Source organism: Gigantopelta aegis, chromosome 2 (assembly GCF_016097555.1).
Source record: "Gigantopelta aegis isolate Gae_Host chromosome 2, Gae_host_genome, whole genome shotgun sequence".
NCBI lineage: Eukaryota > Metazoa > Mollusca > Gastropoda > Neomphalida > Peltospiridae > Gigantopelta > Gigantopelta aegis.
Window position 1 is genome coordinate 11,142,268 of NC_054700.1, and position 22,519 is coordinate 11,164,786.

A 22,519-nucleotide genomic window follows, 5' to 3' on the forward strand; every position below is an offset into this window, starting at 1 on the left:
GTAGTGGTTTTACACCTACCCAATGAGCCGTTTAAACTCGTTCTGTGTGGAAGCTGGTTCCGGGGTACGAGCCCAGTACCTATCAGCCTTATGTCCGATGACTTAGCCACTACATTACAGAGGCCAGCCAGTACTGCCCCTTTAACGCACTGTGCCTTAATCTGTTACAGGTCTTCTGCGACCCCTTCCATAATAAAGGTTACACACCACCATTCGTCATGTAGTTACTTATTTCAGCAGATTAATGCTAGGCTTAGACTGTCAACTGTCACGACGAAGTAGGTCAAATCAACAGTAACTCTAAGACTTACGACGGGTGTGCTCAGATTAACAACAAAAATTAATGGGTTATACGATGAGAATTGAGTTGTAAGAGCGCTCAGACTAGCAAATGGACAGTCGTAGAAGTCGTAATAGCAGAGTTGGCCAACTTTCTGCTGCCAGTTGGTAGTCTTATCCTAGCATAAAGGGACTATCCTGTGTTTGCAGCCATTTTAAACGGTTTTCGGCACAAAAAAACTATTTTTTACATTGGTAAAATTACAATTCACTTACATTTTCTTGCTTGGAATATGAATATCTATAACCAATGTATTTCTGGACATCGTAATGTGCTCTTCAAAAATGTTAATATCAACTATTAGACCGAACATACATTTTGACCACAGACATCCTAGTAAAGAACGTTCAGGTCTGTTGATCAACACACCGAAACACATTCCATAGTTTGCACGTGCATCACGCAGTTGCCCCGTACACGTATGTGGGGTGTCATTCTCGATTTTGACAATTTCCAAGAAGGTCGATTAATCACTGTGGAACATTTGCGATTTACTGATAAAAAAAATGTCAACTTTCAAATTTCACTTCTGACCCCAGTCATCCTTCAAAGTCTTTGGTGGTCATAAAACCTACTGTAATACTGAACTACCGGTTGTAATGTTTGCCCAATTAATTCACTATTATCATAGAACCATTCCCCACAGCTAATATACCTTACAATTTTGGCAATTGTAAATTCTTATTAGAGTTCGCTTACTTTTTTGAAGAGTATATAATAGGACAGTAACTGACCTAAGATAAGTGGATTGACAGTAAAACAAAATCGGTGAATAGCAACTGGAGGTCTACAGCTAATATACCTTACAATTTTGGCAATTGTAAATTCTTATTAGAGTTCCCCTACTTTTTTTGAAGAGTATATTTTGCAGTAACTCAATATCGATTTTTGTCTAAAATAATTTCGTACGTACAAGTTTAATATTTCTTCCAAAGGCCAAACGAAATTTGAAATAAATCGGTAAAAGCTCAGATTGCAAATATATTTATCCGTATAATGCTTTATATTTAAAACAAGATAGTGCGGGTTTTTTAAATTTATTTGTGTGTGTGTGGGGGGGGGGGGGGGGGAGGGGGGTTTAAGACAGAAAACGTAGGATGTGTGTTTATTTTGTTGGGGAGAAACGGAAGTGTTGCTAGGGCTGAAAACCGAGAATACTGTTAAATCACGTTTTTTTCGTGGTCCTCTAATTTTCATGTAATTCGTGGACTGATGCAGTCAACGAAATTAAGAATACAACGAACATATAATACATGTTTGCATATAATACACATTTATATTACTTTTTCGATCCACGAATTTAAGTACCAAACAAAATGTGTCTTTTAACAAAACCACGAACATACCCAACAAAATGTGTATTTTAACAAAACCACGAATATACCCAACAAAATGTGTATTTTAACAAAACCACGAACATACCCAACAAAATGTGTAATTTAGCAAAATCACGAACATACCCAACAAAATGTGTATTTTTAACAAAACCACGAACATACCCAACAAAATGTGTATTTTAACAAAACCACCACGAACATACCCCCAAAAATGTGTATTTTAACAAAACCACGAACAAACCCAACAAAATGTGTATTTTAACAATGCCACCACGAACATACCCAACAAAATGTGTATTTTAACAAAACCACGAACATACCCAACAAAATGTGTATTTTAACAAAACCACGAACATACCCAGCAAACTGTGTATTTTAACAAAACCACGAAAATACCCAACAAAATGTGTATTTTAACAAAACCATGAACATACCCAACAAAATGTGTATTTTAGCAAAACCACGAAAATTTTAACCGATAGCATCTGTACAAATGGTATTCTGCTACTTGTATAACAACAATTTGAGGCGGTGCTCTGGCATACGGGTAGCTAACTAAAATGTTTGCTGATTTAGTTATTTTTACAAGATAGTTATTAAGGGAAAGTACTCCCTAAAGCTAGCAGTCATGTGACCCTCTCGATATTGTTGCATTTTTCACAGAATATATTTTGACATACAAATTGTATTTAATGGCATATAATAATTAATGGTGGTGTACAACCGTAACACTTTTGTTGATCTGCGGCGACATCCAATGTGTTCCATACTTTATAGAAATCAACATTACATTATACTGAATACAGCGGTTGTTGTTGTTTTTTCTTTTTCTGTGTAGGACTACATTGCTTCTGATGTGGCGGGAAGAGATGATATAGACGTTCTGGTGAACTTCGTTTCACAGGGGGCGGAACCACGCTCTTTCACGATGCATTTCAAGGCCTGGTCCACAGAGGGATATGGGGTATGGTTGTTGTTGTTATGTTCCTTTTTTCTTTTCTTTTCTTCTTTTTTTGTTTTTTTTGTTTTTGTTTTTTGTTGTTGCTTTTTTGGGGTTGTTTTTCTTCTGTATTTGTTATTGTAGGGTTTTTTTTAGTGTATTATTTTTGTTTGAAGGGGGTTGGGGTTTTTTGGGGTTTTTGTTGTTGTCGTCGTTGTTGCTGTTGCTTTTGTTATTGTTTTGTTGTTTGGGAGTTTTTGGGTTTGTTTGTTGTTCGTTTTGTTTACAATTTATATCTACGACAACTCGCAGGGCCAATCCTTAAATAAAATCACCGAATGACCAAAAACACGTCAACTTTTCATAAATATAAATAGTTATAGTGTGTCGACGACAACGAGCACGAAGATGCCGGCTGGAACGAGAATCGATTCCAGACCGAACGCGCATCAAGCCAGCGTTGTACCACTGGGCTACGTCCTGTCCTTTAATAAGATCATATAAGCACGAAAATATAGATAGGTTAAAAAAAAGAAGAAGAAAATATTGTTTAAACAATAAAACAACTAAAATAAAAAAAATTCTAAACAGGGCAGTTTAGGTGTCGAAGACAAACGAGCACTTAAAGGGGGTGTTTGTTTTATTTAACGACGCCACTAGAGCACATTGATTTTTTTTTTGTATCTTATCATCGGCTATTGGACGTCAAACATATGATCATTCTGACACAGTTTTTTTTAGAGGAAACCCGCTGTCGCCACATACGCTACTCTTTTACGACAGGCAGCAAAGGATCTTTTATTTGCGCTTCCCACAGACAGGATAGCACAAACCATAGCCTTTGTTGACCCAGTTATGGATCACTGGTCGGTGCAAGAGGTTTACACCTACCCACTGAGCCTTGCGGAGCACTCACTCAGTGTGTGGAGTCGGTATATGCATTAAAAATCCCATGCCTCGACTGGGATCCGAACCCAGTACCTACCAGCCTGTAGACCGATGGCCAAACCACGACACCACCGAGGCCGGTGGAGGGGCAATAACTGTAAGAGTTTAGGTTCCGTGGAAAATTTGGAAATAACGATGCTCAGAAAAGCGTTTTCATGGTAAATTAGTGGGGAGGGAGGGTAGTCATTAAAAAGGACACTTGTGACCAGTCTCCCCACCCCTAACCGTTGTGGTTAGGCCATCGGTCAACAGGCTGGTAGGTACTGGGTTCGGATCCCAGTCGAGGCATGGGATTTTTAATCCAGATACCGACTCCAAACCCTGAGTGAGTGCTCCGCAAGGCTCAATGGGTAGGTGTAAACCACTTGCACCTACCAGTGATCCATAACTGGTTCAACAAAGGCCATGGTTTGTGCTATCCTCTCTGTGGGAAGCGCAAACAAAAGATCCTTTGCTGCTAATCGGAAAGAGTAGCCCATGAAGTGGCGACAGCGGGTTTCCTCTCAAAATCTGTGTGGTCCTTGATCATATGTCTGACGCCATATAACCGTAAATAAAATGTGTTGAGTGCGTCGTTAAATAAAACATTTCTTTCTTTTTCCTTGACACGAACCTTCGAAAATATTAACATGCAAATCTTCAGTTAGCCTCCTTTATGCCATAGCACCGCATTATGTTGCTGTTATACAAGTGGCACCATACCACTTTCACAGTTTTTATCAGTTAGCATTAAATATACTCTTGAAAAAAAATTAGGGGAATCTGAAATATTAATGTTAATATCAACTATTAGACCGAACATACGTTTTGACCACAGACATCCTAGTAAAGAACGTTCAGGTCTGTTTATCAACACACCTAAACACATTCCATAGTTTGCACATGCATCACGCAGTTGCCCCGTACACGTGCGTGGGGTGTCATTCTCGATTTTGACAATTTCCAGGAAGGTCGATTAATCACTGTGGAATATTTATTTCTGTCAATCTTTTTCATTCTGTTGATAATACAGTTGTTGTTGTTGTTTTGTTTTTAGTCATTTTTATTGTTTGAATTTGCGATTTACTGATAAAAAAACCGCCAACTTTCAAATTTCACTTCTGACCACAATCGTCCTTCAAGATCTTTGGTGGTCATAAAACCTACTGTAATACTGAGTGGTCAACCCTCTTGTAATCATTCCTGGTCTGAGTTCCGTTCCACAAAGCGATCTTAGCACTAAGATCATCTTAACTGCATTAGTTAATTATGCATTTAAGGTGATCTTAGCGCCAAGATCGCTTCGTGGAACGGGGCCCTGGAGTTCGCCGCAGTAAAACGTGTTCGCTTCGCCTGTGCTCGCTTGCACGTGCTATCGTCTGCTCGACTTGGGAATCCTTCATTGGAGTTGTTTTTGTAAACGAAACGAGTTTTCTACTGGGATGTATGCGGCCATTGGAACTGATTGAATGTTAGGACGCTTCTTGTTTCGATAGCCTGCACCACCGTTGCCACCAGTGGAAAAATGTAGCGAGTTTCCTTTCTTAGTCCATGGCCCATGCTTATAAAATTTAAAGTCTAGACTTTAACGTAATGCTATTTGAATGGCGTTGACAGGACGTTAAAGTCTGGACTTTATTAAGCATTGCAAGCACGGGGCCATATGTTAAAATTACCAAATGGTTGACATTCAATAGCCGATTATTAATAATTCAATGTGCTCTAGTGGTGTCGTTAAACAAAACAAACTTTTAACTTTTTTTTGACGGATCCGACTTCTCAGGATCTATATTTCTGCACATCACAGCATTACACCTTCCACATCTAATGACTGTCATTTTAGGGGGTTTTCTTAACGGAATGCAACCCAATTCGTCCGTACAAGCTGTGCACCTTAACGGCCGTAACAAGACTATACACGTGAACATATAGATAGGACTTTAAACTTTAGAACTTCGTTCAAACATTTATGCCAAAATTACCCTTTTTGTCTATATTATTAAATAGTCCGATCCTCTCTTCGTTGTCTCACTTATTTTTAACAGTCTTAAAATTATATAAATATTGGGTCGAGCAGTCAGTTCCTTTTGGTTTTTGGTTAGATAACTTTAAAAACCTTATATTAACTTTTTTTTACTAATTGCTATTCCAAATTCTACCTCCACCCATTCTCTGTGTCTCTCTCTCTCTGTGTGTGTGTGTGTGTGTGTGTGTGTGTGTGTGTGTGTGTGTCTCTCTCTGTGTGTGTGTCTCTCTGTGTGTGTGTGTGTGTGTGTGTGTGTCTCTCTCTCTCTCTCTCTCTCTCTCTCTCTCTCTCTCTCTCTCTCTCTCTCTCTCTCTCTCTCTCTCTCTCTCTCTCTCTCTCTCTCTACGGACTCAGTCACTGGCGAAGTCAGAGGTTGTTCTCGAGAGAGATGTGTCTGAACCTTGATTGGATGTAAGCACATTAATATGGTATCCTATCCTGCAATCATCAAAAACAAATTGCAGAAGACATATCACAATATTTTTTTATGATGAACTATTTCCTAAACCTGACTACATTAAGCTGCTATAACAACACTACAAATGGTGGCGTGATGCCTGCAGTCTCTAGCTAAGCAATTACTTTACTCTGGAAAGTACACCAAAGTATTGCTCCGTTGTTTGACAGAGGTGTTGATTGAAGACTATTTCTCGAAATCCGCGGAAATGAGCACGTACGTGGATAAGACACTTCATTTCCCGATAAAAACACCGGCTGTCACCCTAATAGCTGCCCGTCGTGATAGTCGAAACTCTAAACGAAAATGGAATTGCTTTTTCCCGCCACGGAATCAACTTTGGCGCGCTTTCCCTGGCCAGTTTAACAATCTAGTGGCTCCCTTTCAGTCTCCTGTCAACACAAACATTCTGGGAACCTTTCTTATACAGTCTTCGGCCTTGGTGGTGTCGTGGTTAAGGGTTCGCATCCCGATACCGGCTCTCACCCAGAGCGAGTTGCAATGACTCTATGGGTAGATGTAAGACCACTACACCCTCTTCTCTACCACTAATCAACTAACAACTAACCCACTGTCCTGGACAGACAGCCCAATCCCAGATAGCCGAGGTGTGTACCCAGGATAGCGTGCTTGAATTTTAGTTGGATATAAGCACGACAATAAGTTGAAACGAAATAAAATTTCAGTCTCGATACCTCTGTCTCCTGTCAACACAACATTCTGGGAACCTTCCTTATACAGTCTCCTTGGAACCTTTCTTATACAGTCTCCTTGGCACCTTCCTTATACAGTCTCCTTGGAACATTCCTTATATTGTCTCCTTGGAACATTCCTTATAGTCTTCTCGGAACCTTCCTTACACAGTCTCCTTGGAACCTTTATTATACAGTCTCCTTGGAACCTTTCTTATACAGTCTCCTTGGAACCTTCCTTACACAGTCTCTTGGACCCTTCCTTACACAGTCTCCTTGGAACCTTCCTTATACAGTCTCCTTGGAACCTTCCTTATACAGTCTCCTTGGAACCTTCCTTACAGTCTCCTTGGAACCTTCCTTACAGTCTCCTTGGAACCTTCCTTATACAGTCTCCTTGGAACCTTCCTTACACAGTCTCCTTGGAACCTTTCTTATACAGTCTCCTTGGAACCTTCCTTACACAGTCTCCTTGGAACCTTTCTTATACAGTCTCCTTGGAACCTTCCTTATACAGTCTCCTTGGAACCTTTCTTATACAGTCTCCTTGGAACCTTCCTTACACAGTCTCCTTGGAACCTTTCTTATACAGTCTCCTTGGAACCAGAGGGAGAGGCTATGACCCTTCGCAAATTAACGGCTACAAGATTGTCTTTTTGGTTCTTCTATATTAACCCCGTCGATGGGCCCATTGGGCTATTTCTCGCTCCAGCCAGCGCACCACGACTGGTATATCAAAGGTCGTGGTATTTGATATCCTGTTTATGGAATCGTGCATATAAAAGATCCCTTGCTGCTAATGGAAACATGTAGCGGGTTTCTTTTCTTAGACTATATGTAGAAGTTACCAAATGTTTGACATCCAATAGCCGAAGATTAACAAATCAATGTGCTCTAGTGGTGTCGTTTAACAACACCAACTTTAACTTTCTATATTAAAGACAAAAATAGCCGCTGAAAATTTTCATCGATAGACAGTACTATTTTGTTCTTAAGGAATTGTCTTTGGAAGTTATCTAAAAATAAACATTTCGATTATGCCCTCGCCCTTCCATTCGAGCGTAGGGGCGGGACATAGCCCAGTGGTAAAGCGTTCGCTTAATGCGCGGTCGGTCTATGATCGATCCCCGTCGGTGCACCTATTCGGCTATTTCTCGCTCCAGCCAGTGCACCACGACTGGTACATCAAAGGCCGTGGTATGTACTACTCTGTCTGTGGGATGGTGCACATAAAAGAACCCTTGCTGCTAATCGAAAAAAGAGTAGCCCATGAAGTGGCGACAGCGGGTTTCCTTTCTCAATATCTGTGTGGTCCTTAACCATATGTTTGACGCCATATAGCTGTACATAAAATGTGTTGAGTGCATCGTTAATAAAACATTTCTTTCTTTCGAAGGGCAGAGTACTCCGTTTAAATTTAACTTTCTTAGACTCGGTCTTAGACCAGACTGGGTCGACAAAGACTAGTTTCATTTGCGATAATGTCAGCCAGTGATCAATCAAGATCTCTGTTAGGACTGTTACCAGGGTTATAGATTTATTTAGGATGACCGGTGATCCTTGGGAGCCGTCAGTCATGTTTGCCCGCCATCACTAAACCGGTTTTCATCAAACGGCTCCGCTAAATTGGTCTCGGATTCCCCGCAGCTAATGAAGTTAAAACAACGCCAGAGTATTGATCGACTTGAGTGGTCGAAAAGGTTCTAATAGACCAAATCAATTCCTATTGCCGATAAAGTTAACGTTTACTAATAAAACTGATATAAGCAGCGTATCAACAACACACCCAGGAAGTACAGCAATAAAAAGGTGTGGCACCCCTCATCTAATCTACCTGCCAGAAAATGGGAGGGGGGGGGGGGGTGGTCACATACCATTTAAGAGATTTAATTAATGTTTTTAATAGCAACCGTCATTTTTGCTGAAAATTGCAGTTCCATTTTTGGGGGTACCCCGCATTAGTTTCAACCTCTGATATATACTGCATAACAACTGTATTACAAATATGTGTATTTATGTATTGTCAATGGATAATAGTATTTGCACAAATAATCAGTGTCACATATTACTACCAATCACATCCACTACTCCGTAAATATTTTGACGGTGCACCTCAAACAGAGACATTTTCCTTTTCTTTCTTTTTTAAATGCACCTGCAGTACACATATAAATGTGGGCGCTAATCCCACTTCACCCTCCAAAACAAAACCCATTATAACAACAACAAAAACAAACACAAAAACAAAAACAAAAACAAAACCAACCAAAAAATACAAAATAGATGACAAAATAGAAAATTAAATACTAGATTTACGGGGTAGTTGTGACGGGACATGCTCTTAAATTTGTGGCGATTTTAATTGTGTTAGAGGGCCGTGTGCAGTTTAATTGCACTTAAGCCCAGATGGGCAACTTGTTACGTAATACTTCTGCGCGACGGTCCTCGATCGGTACGCCTAATACACACCCTTAGTCAGGTGCGGAGGCCATGTGGCGAGTAGTTACGTAATACCTCTGCGAGTGCGGTTTCAACGACCGTGATTTGGCGACGATGGCGTCAGTAAGTCTGACGATCAGAGAGAAATATACCGACTCTAGTAGAGTTGGAATATCAGATGATAGGGGGAGGTACCGCCTTGTACCCCCAGGCGAATTCTGATTTATAATAAATAGCTAGTTTTTAGAGATATCGAGGAGAACGGCAAAAGGAAGCTTCCCGGGAACGTTAGTCCGTTTGGACTTTGGTAAATATCATTTCTGCTCTGTGTATAACATTGATGTGATTGATGTGACTTTAAATATTTTAATACTGTATTATACCAATATTCTTTAGACAGTGTCTTCGGTCATCTGACGAAGTAAATCGTAGACTTTTTGTTCTAACATTATACGAGTATTTGGTAATATAAAGCTTAGCCAGTCATCCTAGACGACCTAGGTAAACTGTAGGTTATTGTCTTTATTGTGATAGGTACCAGTATTAATTCTGTGTTACAAGATTACTGAAAGAGTAGTTAAGGGTTAATTAAAAATTAACCCGTTAGGAATAGAGCTGTAATTCCTTTATTAATTAAGTTCCCCAAGAAGCGTTTCTCAATTATCACACGTTACTGAACGAGTAGTAGGGGTTAATTAAAAATTAACCAGTTAGGAATGGTGTTGTAATTCCTTTATTAATTAACTTCTCCTGGAAGCGTTTCTCAATTATCACACGTGTGGGTGTGGTGTAACGGTGAAGTGATTCGCATATTGTGTAACTAGACATCTAGAGATTAACTAATTAAGTGATCAGTTCTGGGTTGTTATTATTGCTGTTATTAATTAACTACTACGGCTGTACATTTGTCAGCGTAGGATAATACAGATTCCAAAGTGTATTGTGTTTTGTTGTGTTTCTAGTGAGCTAAACGTGCTATAATAATATATACTTTATATAAGATCATATCTCTGATCATACCTAGAGACGAGCCATACTAGGGTTTAACAGCCTGTTACAGAGAGATCTAATAGATATACAGTTAGGAGAGATATTTTGATAATCGTGTTTTATTCAGTTACGGGAATTATAGAATCCCCGTGACAGGAGTAGAAAATTGGGGGCTCGTCCGGGATCTGGAACGGGACATGCATATTTAAAAAAGTATTGTTTGTAAATGGGGGCTTTATAAATTAATTTTATAAATTAACCAGAAGTAGCAACGTTGTTTACTAGAAAATTAATTAATAATAAGTGCGTCATATCTAAACATGGATAAGAATTTGCTGGATAGGCCTACGCTCAGTGTAGTGGAGATTAAGCGAGCACGTAAGGCCGAGTTAGTTGAAATCGCGGGTGAGCGAGAAATTGATTTAACATCAGCTAAAACCTTAGGTGATATAAAGACAATTATTATCCAGGAAGTTTTTGGTGATAGGCCTGTTATGGAAGACAGTGAGATTGTTCCAGAGATAGAGATAAATGAGTTAAGTGTGGAACAACAATTAGCTTTTAAAAAACTTGAGTACGAAAGAGAAGAACGTGCATTAGATAAAGAGAGAGAGAGAGAAAGAGAAGAGAGGGATAGAGAGAAAGAAGATAGAGAGAAAGAAGATAGAGATAGAGAGAAAGAAGATAGAGATAGAGAAGATAGAGATAGGGATAGAGAAGATAGAGAGAGAGAGAGAGAGAGAGAGAGAGAGAGAGAGAGAGAGAGAGAAAGAGAAGAGAGGGATAGAGAAGATAGACATAGGGATAGAGAATTCCAGTTAGAAAAATTAAAAGTGGAACATGAGTTAAAGTTGAATACTGAAGAAGTCAGACGAGAAGCCGGAAATGGGTTTAACATGTCGGAGGCTTATAGATCAGTGCCGGTATTTGATGACCAGGAGGTAGATATGTTCTTTCAACTTTTTGAACGGGCTGCTAAGCAGCTAAATTGGCCGCAGTCTAAGTGGACATTGTTAGCCGTGTCTAAGTTTAAGGGGAAGGCTAGTATAGCTTATAATTCAATGAGTGATGAACGAGCAAGTCAGTACGACCTAGTTAAGGCTGCAGTGTTGAGGGCTTATGAATTACGACCTGAGGATTATCGTTTACGGTATAGCGAGTTGAGAAAAACGCAGGGTCAGTCTTATAGTGAGTTTGTGGCTAAGAAGGCAGGGATGTTTGATAAATGGGTGATTTCTCATCAGGTAGAGTCATATACCGAGTTACGGGAGTTGTTGATCTTACAGGACATTAAAAATGGATTACCAGTTAGCTTACGTATTCATTTAGAGGATCGTGATGTCAAAAAGATAGAGGAGGCAGGCATAGTGGCAGATGATTACGTGTTAATACACAAAGCTCAGGCAGTACAGGGTAGCTCTTTACAACAGGGTGATAAGAAGAAATTTTAGCCAGGTTTTTCCCGGGAAAGTAACTATCGGGGAGAGTCATCTAGTTGGTCAGCTAGTCAGGCAAGGAATGCACCTGGTGGGCAAAGTAAGGATAGACCTGCATTATCAGCCAATGCACGAACTTTTCGTCCACAGTGCAGTTACTGTAAAAAGGATAACCATCTTGTCGGGGACTGTTTTAAAAGGAAACGCGATAATGCGCAAGTGGTCGGTTTAGTGAGGTCAGCTCCGTTAGCGAGAGAGTTAATGGTTAGTCCCAGGGCAGAAAAAGTAAACCCGTATGTGTCCACTGGTATGGTTTGTGATGTGAAACAAGAATTGAGTCCTAAGGCTATATCAATCTATAGAGATACCGGGTGTAGTCAGAGTCTGATAACGCAAAAGTGTTTAGCTGGTATTGAAAATTCAGACATAGGACGTAGTTTGGCTTTAACCTCGGTTACTGGAGAAAAAATGGTTGTCCGGTTACATAAGGTTATCTTGTGTTCGAAGTTTGTGACGGGACCAGTCGTTATGGGTGTTGTGAAGGACTTGCCTGTTGAAAACATAGGAGTTTTGTTGGGTAATGATTTGACTAGTCAGTGTTGTCAGCCGACATGTGACCAGTTGTTAATTAAAGACAGCCCTTTACCCATAAAAGAGTGTGAGGTTGATGAGATTAGTTATCCTGCGTGTGTAAAGACTAGGGCTATGGCCAGTAGGTTAGCACGGGACCTAGAGGATATTTGTGATTTGTCTGATACGTGTGTGAGCCATGAAATTGGAGTGGATGAGGTTATCAGTAAAATGGTAGATAAGTCAACTGACAAATTAAATGTGGTGGAACCTGTTGATCTCCCGCAGAGGGGAATTGAACCAGTTGTGTTTGATAGAGGGGATTTACCTTGTAATAGACAAGAGTTAATTCGAGAGCAGGGGGCTGATCCAAAATTGTTGGCAGTTCGCAGTACATTGTTAACTGAGAGAGTATTGATGAATAAAAGAGTTAGAGATAGGAGGTTGCCGGCGACCGAACTAGCTAGGAAGCATCTGAGCTATGCTCAGAGCAAACTAAAATCAGTGTTTGATAGGAAGGCTAGGAAGCAACTGAGCCATGCTCAGAGCAAAATAAAATCAGTGCTTGATAAGAAGGCTAGGAGTCGGGAATTTAAACCAGGGGATAAGGTGCTGCTGTACCTTCCCATTAAACGGGGTTCATTACAGAACAGGTATTTCGGGCCCTATGTTGTGCACCAACGGGTTAATGAGACAGGGTATGTGATAAACACTCCTGATAGGGTTAGGAAAAGTAGGTATTGTCACATCAATTTGCTAAAAGGTTATTTTGACAGACTGCCGATAGTTCCAGAGAGACCGGTCCAAATTGAGAGACACTCAATTTCCTGTGATGACGTCAAGACTGCAGAGGTCAAGTTGGCCAACGGCCAGATTCTAGCAGACTTGAACCCCCAGCGAGCAAGGTTGACTACGTTGAAACAAGACAATGTTTCCATTTGTCAGAACCTCCCAACGGTTACCAATACCTTAAGCCAAGATGTGCGCTTGGAACCCAACGCTACACCGCGTCGACAGCATGCCTATCGGAGAAAACCTGGAAAACGTGCGACGCTGAGAAAGAAGGAAACGAAGTTCCATTGGTCAGGTGAATGCGAGAAGTCATTCAACCGGCTCAAGCAGAGGCGCTACTCGTCTCCCGTGATGGCAGCACCAGACTACCGAGTGCCTTTCAAGCTAGCTGTGGATGCCAGTGATGTGGGTGCTGGAGCTGTGCTGTTCCCAGAAGACGAAGACGGACTGGACCATCCTAATGAAAGCCTCCAACCAGAGAGTTTTGAGATGGAGTCTTCTTCTGCAAGAATACCCAATTACCATTGGACATATCAAGGGCACATCCAATGTAATCGCTGATGCCCTGTCCCGAAGTTGAACGTTATGATAATGTGTTGACATTCTTGATTTCTGTTTTGTTTATATATATTTTATTTGTATACCAGGGACTCAGAGACTCAGTGTGATTACTGGTAGTCACCTTATTATTACATGTGTTATAAATGCCCGTATGCGTCGGTTAACGCACCTTTTTGTTTTAATGTAGTATATTTCCCTATTCCTAGAGTAGAGGAAATATCCTTTTTGAGGTGGGGGTGTGTGACGGGACATGCTCTTAAATTTGTTTTCGCCTGTGGCGATTTTAATTGTGTTAGAGGGCCGTGTGCAGTTTAATTGCACTTAAGCCCAGATGGGCAACTTGTTACGTAATACTTCTGCGCGACGGTCCTCGATCGGTACGCCTAATACACACCCTTAGCCAGGTGCGGAGGCCATGTGGCGAGTAGTTACGTAATACCTCTGCGAGTGCGGTTTCGACGACCGTCATTTGGCGACGATGGCGTCAGTAAGTCTGACGATCAGAGAGAAATATACCGACTCTAGTAGAGTTGGAATATCAGATGATAGGGGGAGGTACCGCCTTGTACCCCCAGGCGAATTCTGATTTATAATAAATAGCTAGTTTTTAGAGATATCGAGGAGAACGGCAAAAGGAAGCTTCCCGGGAACGTTAGTCCGTTTGGACTTTGGTAAATATCATTTCTGCTCTGTGTATAACATTGATGTGATTGATGTGACTTTAAATATTTTAATACTGTATTATACCAATATTCTTTAGACAGTGTCTTCGGTCATCTGACGAAGTAAATCGTAGACTTTTTGTTCTAACATTATACGAGTATTTGGTAATATAAAGCTTAGCCAGTCATCCTAGACGACCTAGGTAAACTGTAGGTTATTGTCTTTATTGTGATAGGTACCAGTATTAATTCTGTGTTACAAGATTACTGAAAGAGTAGTTAAGGGTTAATTAAAAATTAACCCGTTAGGAATAGAGCTGTAATTCCTTTATTAATTAAGTTCCCCAAGAAGCGTTTCTCAATTATCACACGTTACTGAACGAGTAGTAGGGGTTAATTAAAAATTAACCAGTTAGGAATGGTGTTGTAATTCCTTTATTAATTAACTTCTCCTGGAAGCGTTTCTCAATTATCACACGTGTGGGTGTGGTGTAACGGTGAAGTGATTCGCATATTGTGTAACTAGACATCTAGAGATTAACTAATTAAGTGATCAGTTCTGGGTTGTTATTATTGCTGTTATTAATTAACTACTACGGCTGTACATTTGTCAGCGTAGGATAATACAGATTCCAAAGTGTATTGTGTTTTGTTGTGTTTCTAGTGAGCTAAACGTGCTATAATAATATATACTTTATATAAGATCATATCTCTGATCATACCTAGAGACGAGCCATATTAGGGTTTAACAACCTGTTACAGAGAGATCTAATAGATATACAGTTAGGAGAGATATTTTGATAATCGTGTTTTATTCAGTTACGGGAATTATAGAATCCCCGTGACAGTAGTATATAGACTAATTCTTCAAAGTTCGAAGGCAGATGTGCTCTCTAGTAAACACCCCTATCGGTTTGTGCCTGCGCTCTATTCTAAGATATATGTAGATAGTATAGAACTTTTAGTCGACCAATATGTAATTACATTTTCCCCACTGGCAAGAAATAGATAAATATACATTAAACATTAAATTTAGAGGAGGCACTTTGAAGTCTGGGGGAGGGAGTGCACCCAAGTACCCCCCCCATACACACACACACACACACACACACACACACACACACACACACACATACACACACACACCGAATCAGCGCCTTAGATTAAACAACTCCATATAGAAGTTAGTGTTTTCAACATAGCAATTATCTTTTGCTGTTTGGGGGTATTTTTATGTGTCATTAATAAAACAAAACTAATATCGCACAGTTTTTAAGAGCTTTAACTTCCAGATATTAAAGCCATAAACTAAATCCAGTTTCCATAAAATTTGTAACACGTAAGCAACCGACGCAGACTGGCGCAGGTCGATGCTGACCAAAGATAATGGGAAATAAATAAAACTAAATTAAATTAAACAAAATAAAATAAAATAAAATAACATAATAAAACATTTAATGTCTTTAGTCTGCGTCGGAGGAGAGAGCACAGATCCAGTATAGCAGTGTCCTAGTTGGTTTTCTAATGTCCCGATGTTATTTAGGCTAGGTTTTTAAAATACTTTCATTGTAGTTTCGGTGGATCCATTCAACTAATTGGAATTTTCTCGTTCCAATCTGTGCACCGCAACTGATCAAGGCCGCGGTATGTACTTTCCTGTCTTTGGAAAAGTGCATGTAAAATATCCCTTGCTGCTAATGGAAAAATGTAGCGGGTTTTCTCTGATGACTACGAGTCATAATTACCAAATGTTTGACATCCAATAGCCGATGCATGCATTCTAATTTCATTTTAAATATGCCCCTTATTTCGGTATCAAATATGCCCACCTTTTCTGTGCAATCCATGCTTTAGAAACAGAAAAAAGAAAAGAAAAAAAAAGCCGCATTGCCGCATCAATTCTGAAAACCGGCCTCGGTGGCGTCGTGGTTAGGCCATCGGTCTACAGGTTGGTAAGTACTGGGTTCGGATCCCAGTCGAGGTATGAGATTTTTAATCCAGATACTGACTCCAAACCCTGAGTGAGTGCTCCGCAAGGCTCAATGGGTAGGTGTAAACCACTTGCACCGACCAGTGATCTATAACAGGTTCAACAAAGGCCATAGTTTGTGCTATCCTGCCTGTGGGAAGCGCAAATAAAATATCCCTTGCTGCCTATCGTAAAAGAGTAGCCTATGTGGCGACAGCGGGTTTCCTCTAAAAAAAAACAGTGTCAGAATGACCATATGTTTGACGTCCAATAGCCGATAATAAGATAAAAAATCAATGTGCTCTAGTGGAGTCGTTAAACAAAACAAACTTTACAATTCTGGAACTTTTTTTTTTTGGGGGGGGGGGGGGGTGGCTAAGCCATGCTTTCAAAAAACCACACAAAAACCACCCACAAAAAACCCACAACACAATTCTGCATCAATTCTGTAACTTTTGTTTGACCAGAAACTGTCTATATACATGTGTAGGCTCTATATAATGTATTGTTTTGTTTTGACGTATTGATATATCTGTTGTTTGTTATTTGACAGGGTAAGGCGGCGTATGATTTGGTGAGGAAGCGACTTCGACAGGAAAATGCTAAGATTAACGTCGATGTGGAGGTGAGAATGAATTAACGGTAACAGGGAAATGTGCTGATATTTTTAACACCTGTAATTGACTGATACGTTCGTAAGCGCATGCCCACGCGCATACACACGTGCACACTTGCCACGCATGCTCAAATAAATATGACAGCAGAACCATATGCCCCCCTCCAATAACACCTTTTTTGTACTTGCTTGTCGTCTTATCACACGTTTCGCAGACAGTGTAGGTGCCCCCCCCCCCACACACCCCCCCCCCTTCATATGGGTTCCCTTAAATATAAAATACTATGGGCAAAACGAACGAAAAAAAAGTACTGTCGGAAATAGAATAAAAACGATTTTCGTCGATTATTTCTTACATATTAAACAGACAAGTAAATATTATGTAAATATCTATTTAATAATAGTCTACCTAATTTAGCATTTACTTGTTTGGGCTCTTATTGATGTACAAGGTGGTGTTTACTCTTGAAATTTAAAGAAATATGTCGGTAAACAGGTGATTTGTGCACTTTATTGGTCAACGTGTCAATTTTATTGCTGTTACAATATGTGAGGGACTGTTTCTGATGACAGTTTACCCCTATTCCTCTCCAAAACAAAATATTTGTAGACATTTATAAGTAACTTTTGAGCAAAACTGTCAAGAACCATTTTGAGTTTGTGATCTATTATACCGGTATTAAAGGTGCTATCTCAGTTGCATAATGACAGCTATTGCAAATCATGTTTTTATTAAATTTTGCTTTAACATTTAAAAACTATACCTTTAACTATATGCCCTTAATGATTATAGGAAATTATTTTATCTACTAGTAAAAAATACATTTTTATTGAAGAATCTTTATCACAAACAGAGCCTCACATAGAACTATGATATAGCACTTTTACGTGGTTGCAAGCTTGTGTAAATTTCTAATGTACTGATATTGAATTTATAATCACTAAATATGCTGGTCATAATTAATAATTTATGCTGCAGTTCAAAATAATCAGTTAACTTGCAGTTTTAAATTAAAAGGTTTTTTAAGGGTAACTGAAATTGACACATATCATCAAAATGTGTTATAGTCTGTTCCAATAAAGGTTACAAATCACCTGTTTACTGACATCTATATTTTAATTTCAAGAGTAAACACCACCTTGTACATCAATGAGAGCCAAAACAAGTAAATGCTAAAGTAGGTAGAGTATCATTAAATAGGTATTTGCTAAATATTTAGTTGTCAGTTTAATATAAAAGAAATAATTGACGAAAATCATTTTTATTCTATTTCCGACACTACTATAGTAAACACCCAATAAATTGACACATACATATTTACACACAACACATGCATACACACATATAGGTGTGCATACGTACGTACATGCATATTTACATACGTATGTAGGTGGGAGGGGCAGAATTTAGCTCAGTTGGTAGAGCGCTCGAGGTCCTTGCGAATCACCTTAGTGGACCCATTCTCTGACTGGGATTCTTCCCGTTCCAACAAGTGAAAAATGACTGGTATACCAAAAGCCGTGGTATGTACTGTCCTGTCTGTGGGATAGAACATTATAAAATATACCTTGCTGCTAATGGAAACAGGTAGCGGGTTTTCTCTTTAAGACTATGTCAGAATGACCAATGGTTTTACATCCAATAGCCGATAAGGATAAATCAATGGGCTCTAGTGGTGTCGTTAAACAAAATAAACTTCATACAATCTGGGAACAGTCACACAGAGTGTCCGCGTTAGGCCTGCGACGGCTTTATCTGACGCAGACGTCCTTGGTGTGCGTCATTCTGCACTGAAAATAAATGACATAATGTTTTGTTGTTGTTTTTTCAGCTGGTCGACAGAACGTATGAGACCAAGCCCCATTACCCTTACAAGGTGTTGACAAGTAAACTGGTGTCAGAAGGCATTAAAATCGACCACAAACAGGTAATACGCACATCACAACACCACTGCACTCAATCCACCGCATTTACTGCCAGGGGTCAGTCTAGCCAGTCATGTCGCAGGCGGATCCAGAAGGGTGGGGCTAGGTGACTTGTACCCTAAATAAATTAAAGTGCCTCTCTTCTTTCTTTCTTTCTTTCTTTTTTTTGGGGGGTGGGGGGGGGGGGGGGTGGTGGCGGTAATGTGCCGTTTTCCCCATTTGTTCCCCCACCAACAAAATAATGGATCTGCCCCTGCAATTATTGCTAATATAATGCTTGCTAACCAACCAAAACTCTATTTATGTGCCTATATGGGCGAGAGGTAGCCCAGTGGTACAGCGCGCGGTCGGTGTGGGATCGATCCCCGTCGGTGGGCCCATTGGGCTATTTCTCGTTCCAGCCAGTGCACCACGACTGGTATATCAAAGGCCGTGGTATGTACTACCCTGTCTGTGGGATGGTGCATATAAAAAATCCCCTGCTGCTAATCGAAAAGAGTAGCCCATGAAGTGGCGACAGCGGGTTTCCTCCAATATCTCTGTGGTCCTTAACCATATATCTGACGCCATATAACCGTAAATGCAATGTGTTGAGTGCGTCGTTAAATAAAATATTGACCTTTTGGGACATGGGAACAGGCGGCCGGTATGAGTCGGCTCCTTGACTACCTTTTTGGACTGATACTACGGCTATATCCGGTCATATAGCACACAACTGAGATATAAATGTTCTCAATTTTGGAGTGAAAATAAATGCTTATATAATACTTAGTATGTTGTTAGTGCCAATGAGAACCAGTTCTTTTAGCAATCTTCGTTGGAAGTTGGGCAGTTTAACATGGATGTCAATGGCAGATGGCATCTGTGTAGTGAAACCTAAACTTTTAAACGTTACGTAGAATGATTGTTTGTTTGTTTGTTTGTTTGTTTTGCAGCACCACCTCTCGAACGAGGACTTTGAGGAGGCCACCGGTCGCACGCGAGAACAGTTCTATCTGTATCCAGTGTGGAAGCAGGAACAAATGCTGAGATCAGCTCGACTAGATCCGAAGATCGGTCTTGTGGGAATGTCGCAGTTTCATTCTCTTTCAGTTATTCCTCCTCTGCACCTAAATGTCTTGCGATTGTCATGACGTCATTTTGTTTACAGATAACTGTCCGCAACGACACCATTTCCCACATTGCCTCTTCATTTCTTGATATTCTGAAGACGTGTTCTCTTCTCTTTTTTTTTCTCTTTTTTTTTTAACTGCTCACCAGTTCCCTCGTTGCCTCTTGTCTTGATTTCTTGCCTGTCAATTTCTTGAGATTGTGATGACGTCATTCTATTGTGAGGAAACTGCTCAACAGTCCACCATTGCCACTTGATTTTTTGTGATTGTGATGACGTCATTTAAAAAAAGAACTTTTCTGAGAAAACTGCCATTGCCTCTTGTCTTGATTTTTTTCTTCTTTGTGTTTTGATTTTTGGGTTGTTGGTGGGTTTTTTGGGCGGGGGGTTGTTGTTGGGGTTTTTAAATGAAGAAAACCTTTCACCAATTTCGCTATTGCCATTAATTGGACAGATTGAGCTCATCATGGTCCACGTTAGTTGCTAATTGTGATATGCGTTGTGCTTCACATACTAGTATTTATTTCATGTAATTGGGAAATTTTAAAAAATACTCTGCATTTTTCAATAGTAGGTGCATTTACCTTTGGGGACATGGGTTTCAGGGACGGATCCACGGGATGTGTGCTGGGGGTGCGCTCCACATCCCCTCCAAAGTACAGAGTGCTAAACAAAAAGTAATTAATTTATTGGGGGTCATTTTTTAGTGGGAAACATGTAATACCTTCGCCAGCTTGATATTTCCTTGGAGTATTACCATATAAATAATCCATGGTAGTGCACTTTTGAATACTGGAGGTGCCTTTTTCACCGCTTATCTCCCTACCCCTAGAAAAATCCTAAATCCGCCCCTAGTGGCCGTGTGAATCTGTTCCTGCACCACATTTAAGGACAGATATCAGCCTAAAGACAGTTGGGATCATGCAGCAAAAAAACCCTGAAGTAAATGTTCTCAATTTTGGAGTGAAAATAAATCAAGATAATTTCCTCCGAAATGATATACCAGTATGTCGTTAGTGCCAACGAGAACCCGTTCTGTGAACAATTCTAAGTTGAGCAATTTAACGTGGCAAATAAGGTTTGCATATTCGGATTTTATCGTGATGGTGTTGACGTCAAGCATTTTGTTTTTATGACTCCATGGAGATTTGTGATGACGTTATTCCATCAGTGTTCTTCCATTTATTGTAATTACTGTGATACTAATTCTGTTTGTGAATGTTCATGATTTATTTTTCAATAACTCTAAATCCATAACAACGCCATTATCGTTATTTTTCAGATTATTGCGTTAGGTTATATTATGTAACACCCAATAGCCGATGTGTATGTTTGTGCTGAAGTGTCGTTAAACATTCATTAATTAATTGATATATTATGCAATGACGTCATTTAAAAATATATATATATATATATATTTTTTTTTTTTTTTTTTTTTTTTTTTTTTTGTCATCACTATAAGCTAATATGAGAGGGTCGGTGATGAAGTATGGTACTGATGAGTTTTCTGGACAAAGATTGGTTTTATTTTTTTATTTGGGTGGGGTGGGGGTATATCATTTCAATACGTTCTATTATATGTGGGTTTTGGTATGGCATCAGGAGAGTTAAGTGCTTGGTATTGTCTGCAATTAAATTCTACCATATACGAGAGCTATCACCTGAGCAAAATGTTACTTGAGACTTTTTGTCCAGCTGATAACACTCGTGTGTTGGCGAGTTTTTCACTTTTCACCTTGCGCGATCGAGAGGATGATATATATATATATATATATATATATATATATATATATATATATATATATATATATATATATATATATATATATATATATCGCTTCGCTATGAGCTAACAGCTGAGCAAAACGTTCATCTGATACCTCTCGTGTGCGGTTGGCTTAACACTGTGACGAGTGAGCAGTTGTAAGTTAGTGTAACAGGTGGAGTTTGGTTGCAAATAGCAGGTGCTTAGGCTGAAGCAAATGGTCCGCTTTCAGTATTAAAATATACAGGTTTATAAATATGGAGTTTCGGGTGGTGCAAAAACAAAATAGAAAAAGGTCCACTTGGTTCATATTCGAACCCTCCCAGGTCCAGATCACGCTACGCCCCTGAATAGTGTTTGTGGTGAACTCGGGTTAGTCTATAAAATTTCAGTGAGGAATCTCCCCCCCCCCTCCCCCCCCCCCCCCCCAGTAAAGTGCTTATTGTCAGCGGTATATCTTGGGCCTAGAATGAATATATATATATATATATATATAAATGCTTCTTGTAAATGATTTAGTGTGGTGCTAATCTTATATATGTTTGGGTTTCCTCCAGTTTCGTAACATCGTCTTGGTTTTCGTTTAACATGGCTGGTCTATCTTCTAACTATGGATTAAAAAATATGATGATGCTAGTGATGATGATGATGATGGTGATGATGATGATGCGTTCTTTAACTGTTTGTTCGTTAGGCAATAATCTGTGAATTACTGTATTACATAACTATATAATGAATAAATGATATCTAAGTTGTTTCATTTTTGTTTTCGCTATGTAGCACGATGCTATTTATCTTCTCATTGTCTAAGCACATCAACAGGGTCCCAGCACTTTGTAACATTAATAAATCAATGTGCTCTAGTGGTGTCATCTTCCAAGGTAGAAAGGTAAATATAGTTTTTCTGATTTATGTTTCCAACTCTTGAAGAGGAAACCAGGTAAAAAAAAAATCATTAATAGC

At 39.6% G+C, this 22,519-nt stretch overlaps 1 protein-coding gene across 1 annotated transcript in view; it reads left to right on the forward strand.

The window, feature by feature from the left end:
* Positions 1-22,311, forward strand: part of LOC121381138 (advillin-like) — a 78,794-nt gene extending 56,483 nt beyond the window's left edge. The window contains exons 25-28 of the mRNA XM_041510287.1: positions 2,516-2,641; positions 16,692-16,763; positions 18,587-18,682; positions 19,616-22,311. Coding sequence (XP_041366221.1) covers positions 2,516-2,641; positions 16,692-16,763; positions 18,587-18,682; positions 19,616-19,813 — 492 coding nt within the window. The 3' untranslated portion in view covers positions 19,814-22,311. The remainder of the gene's footprint in view (positions 1-2,515; positions 2,642-16,691; positions 16,764-18,586; positions 18,683-19,615) is intronic.
* Positions 22,312-22,519: the final 208 nt, after the last annotated feature.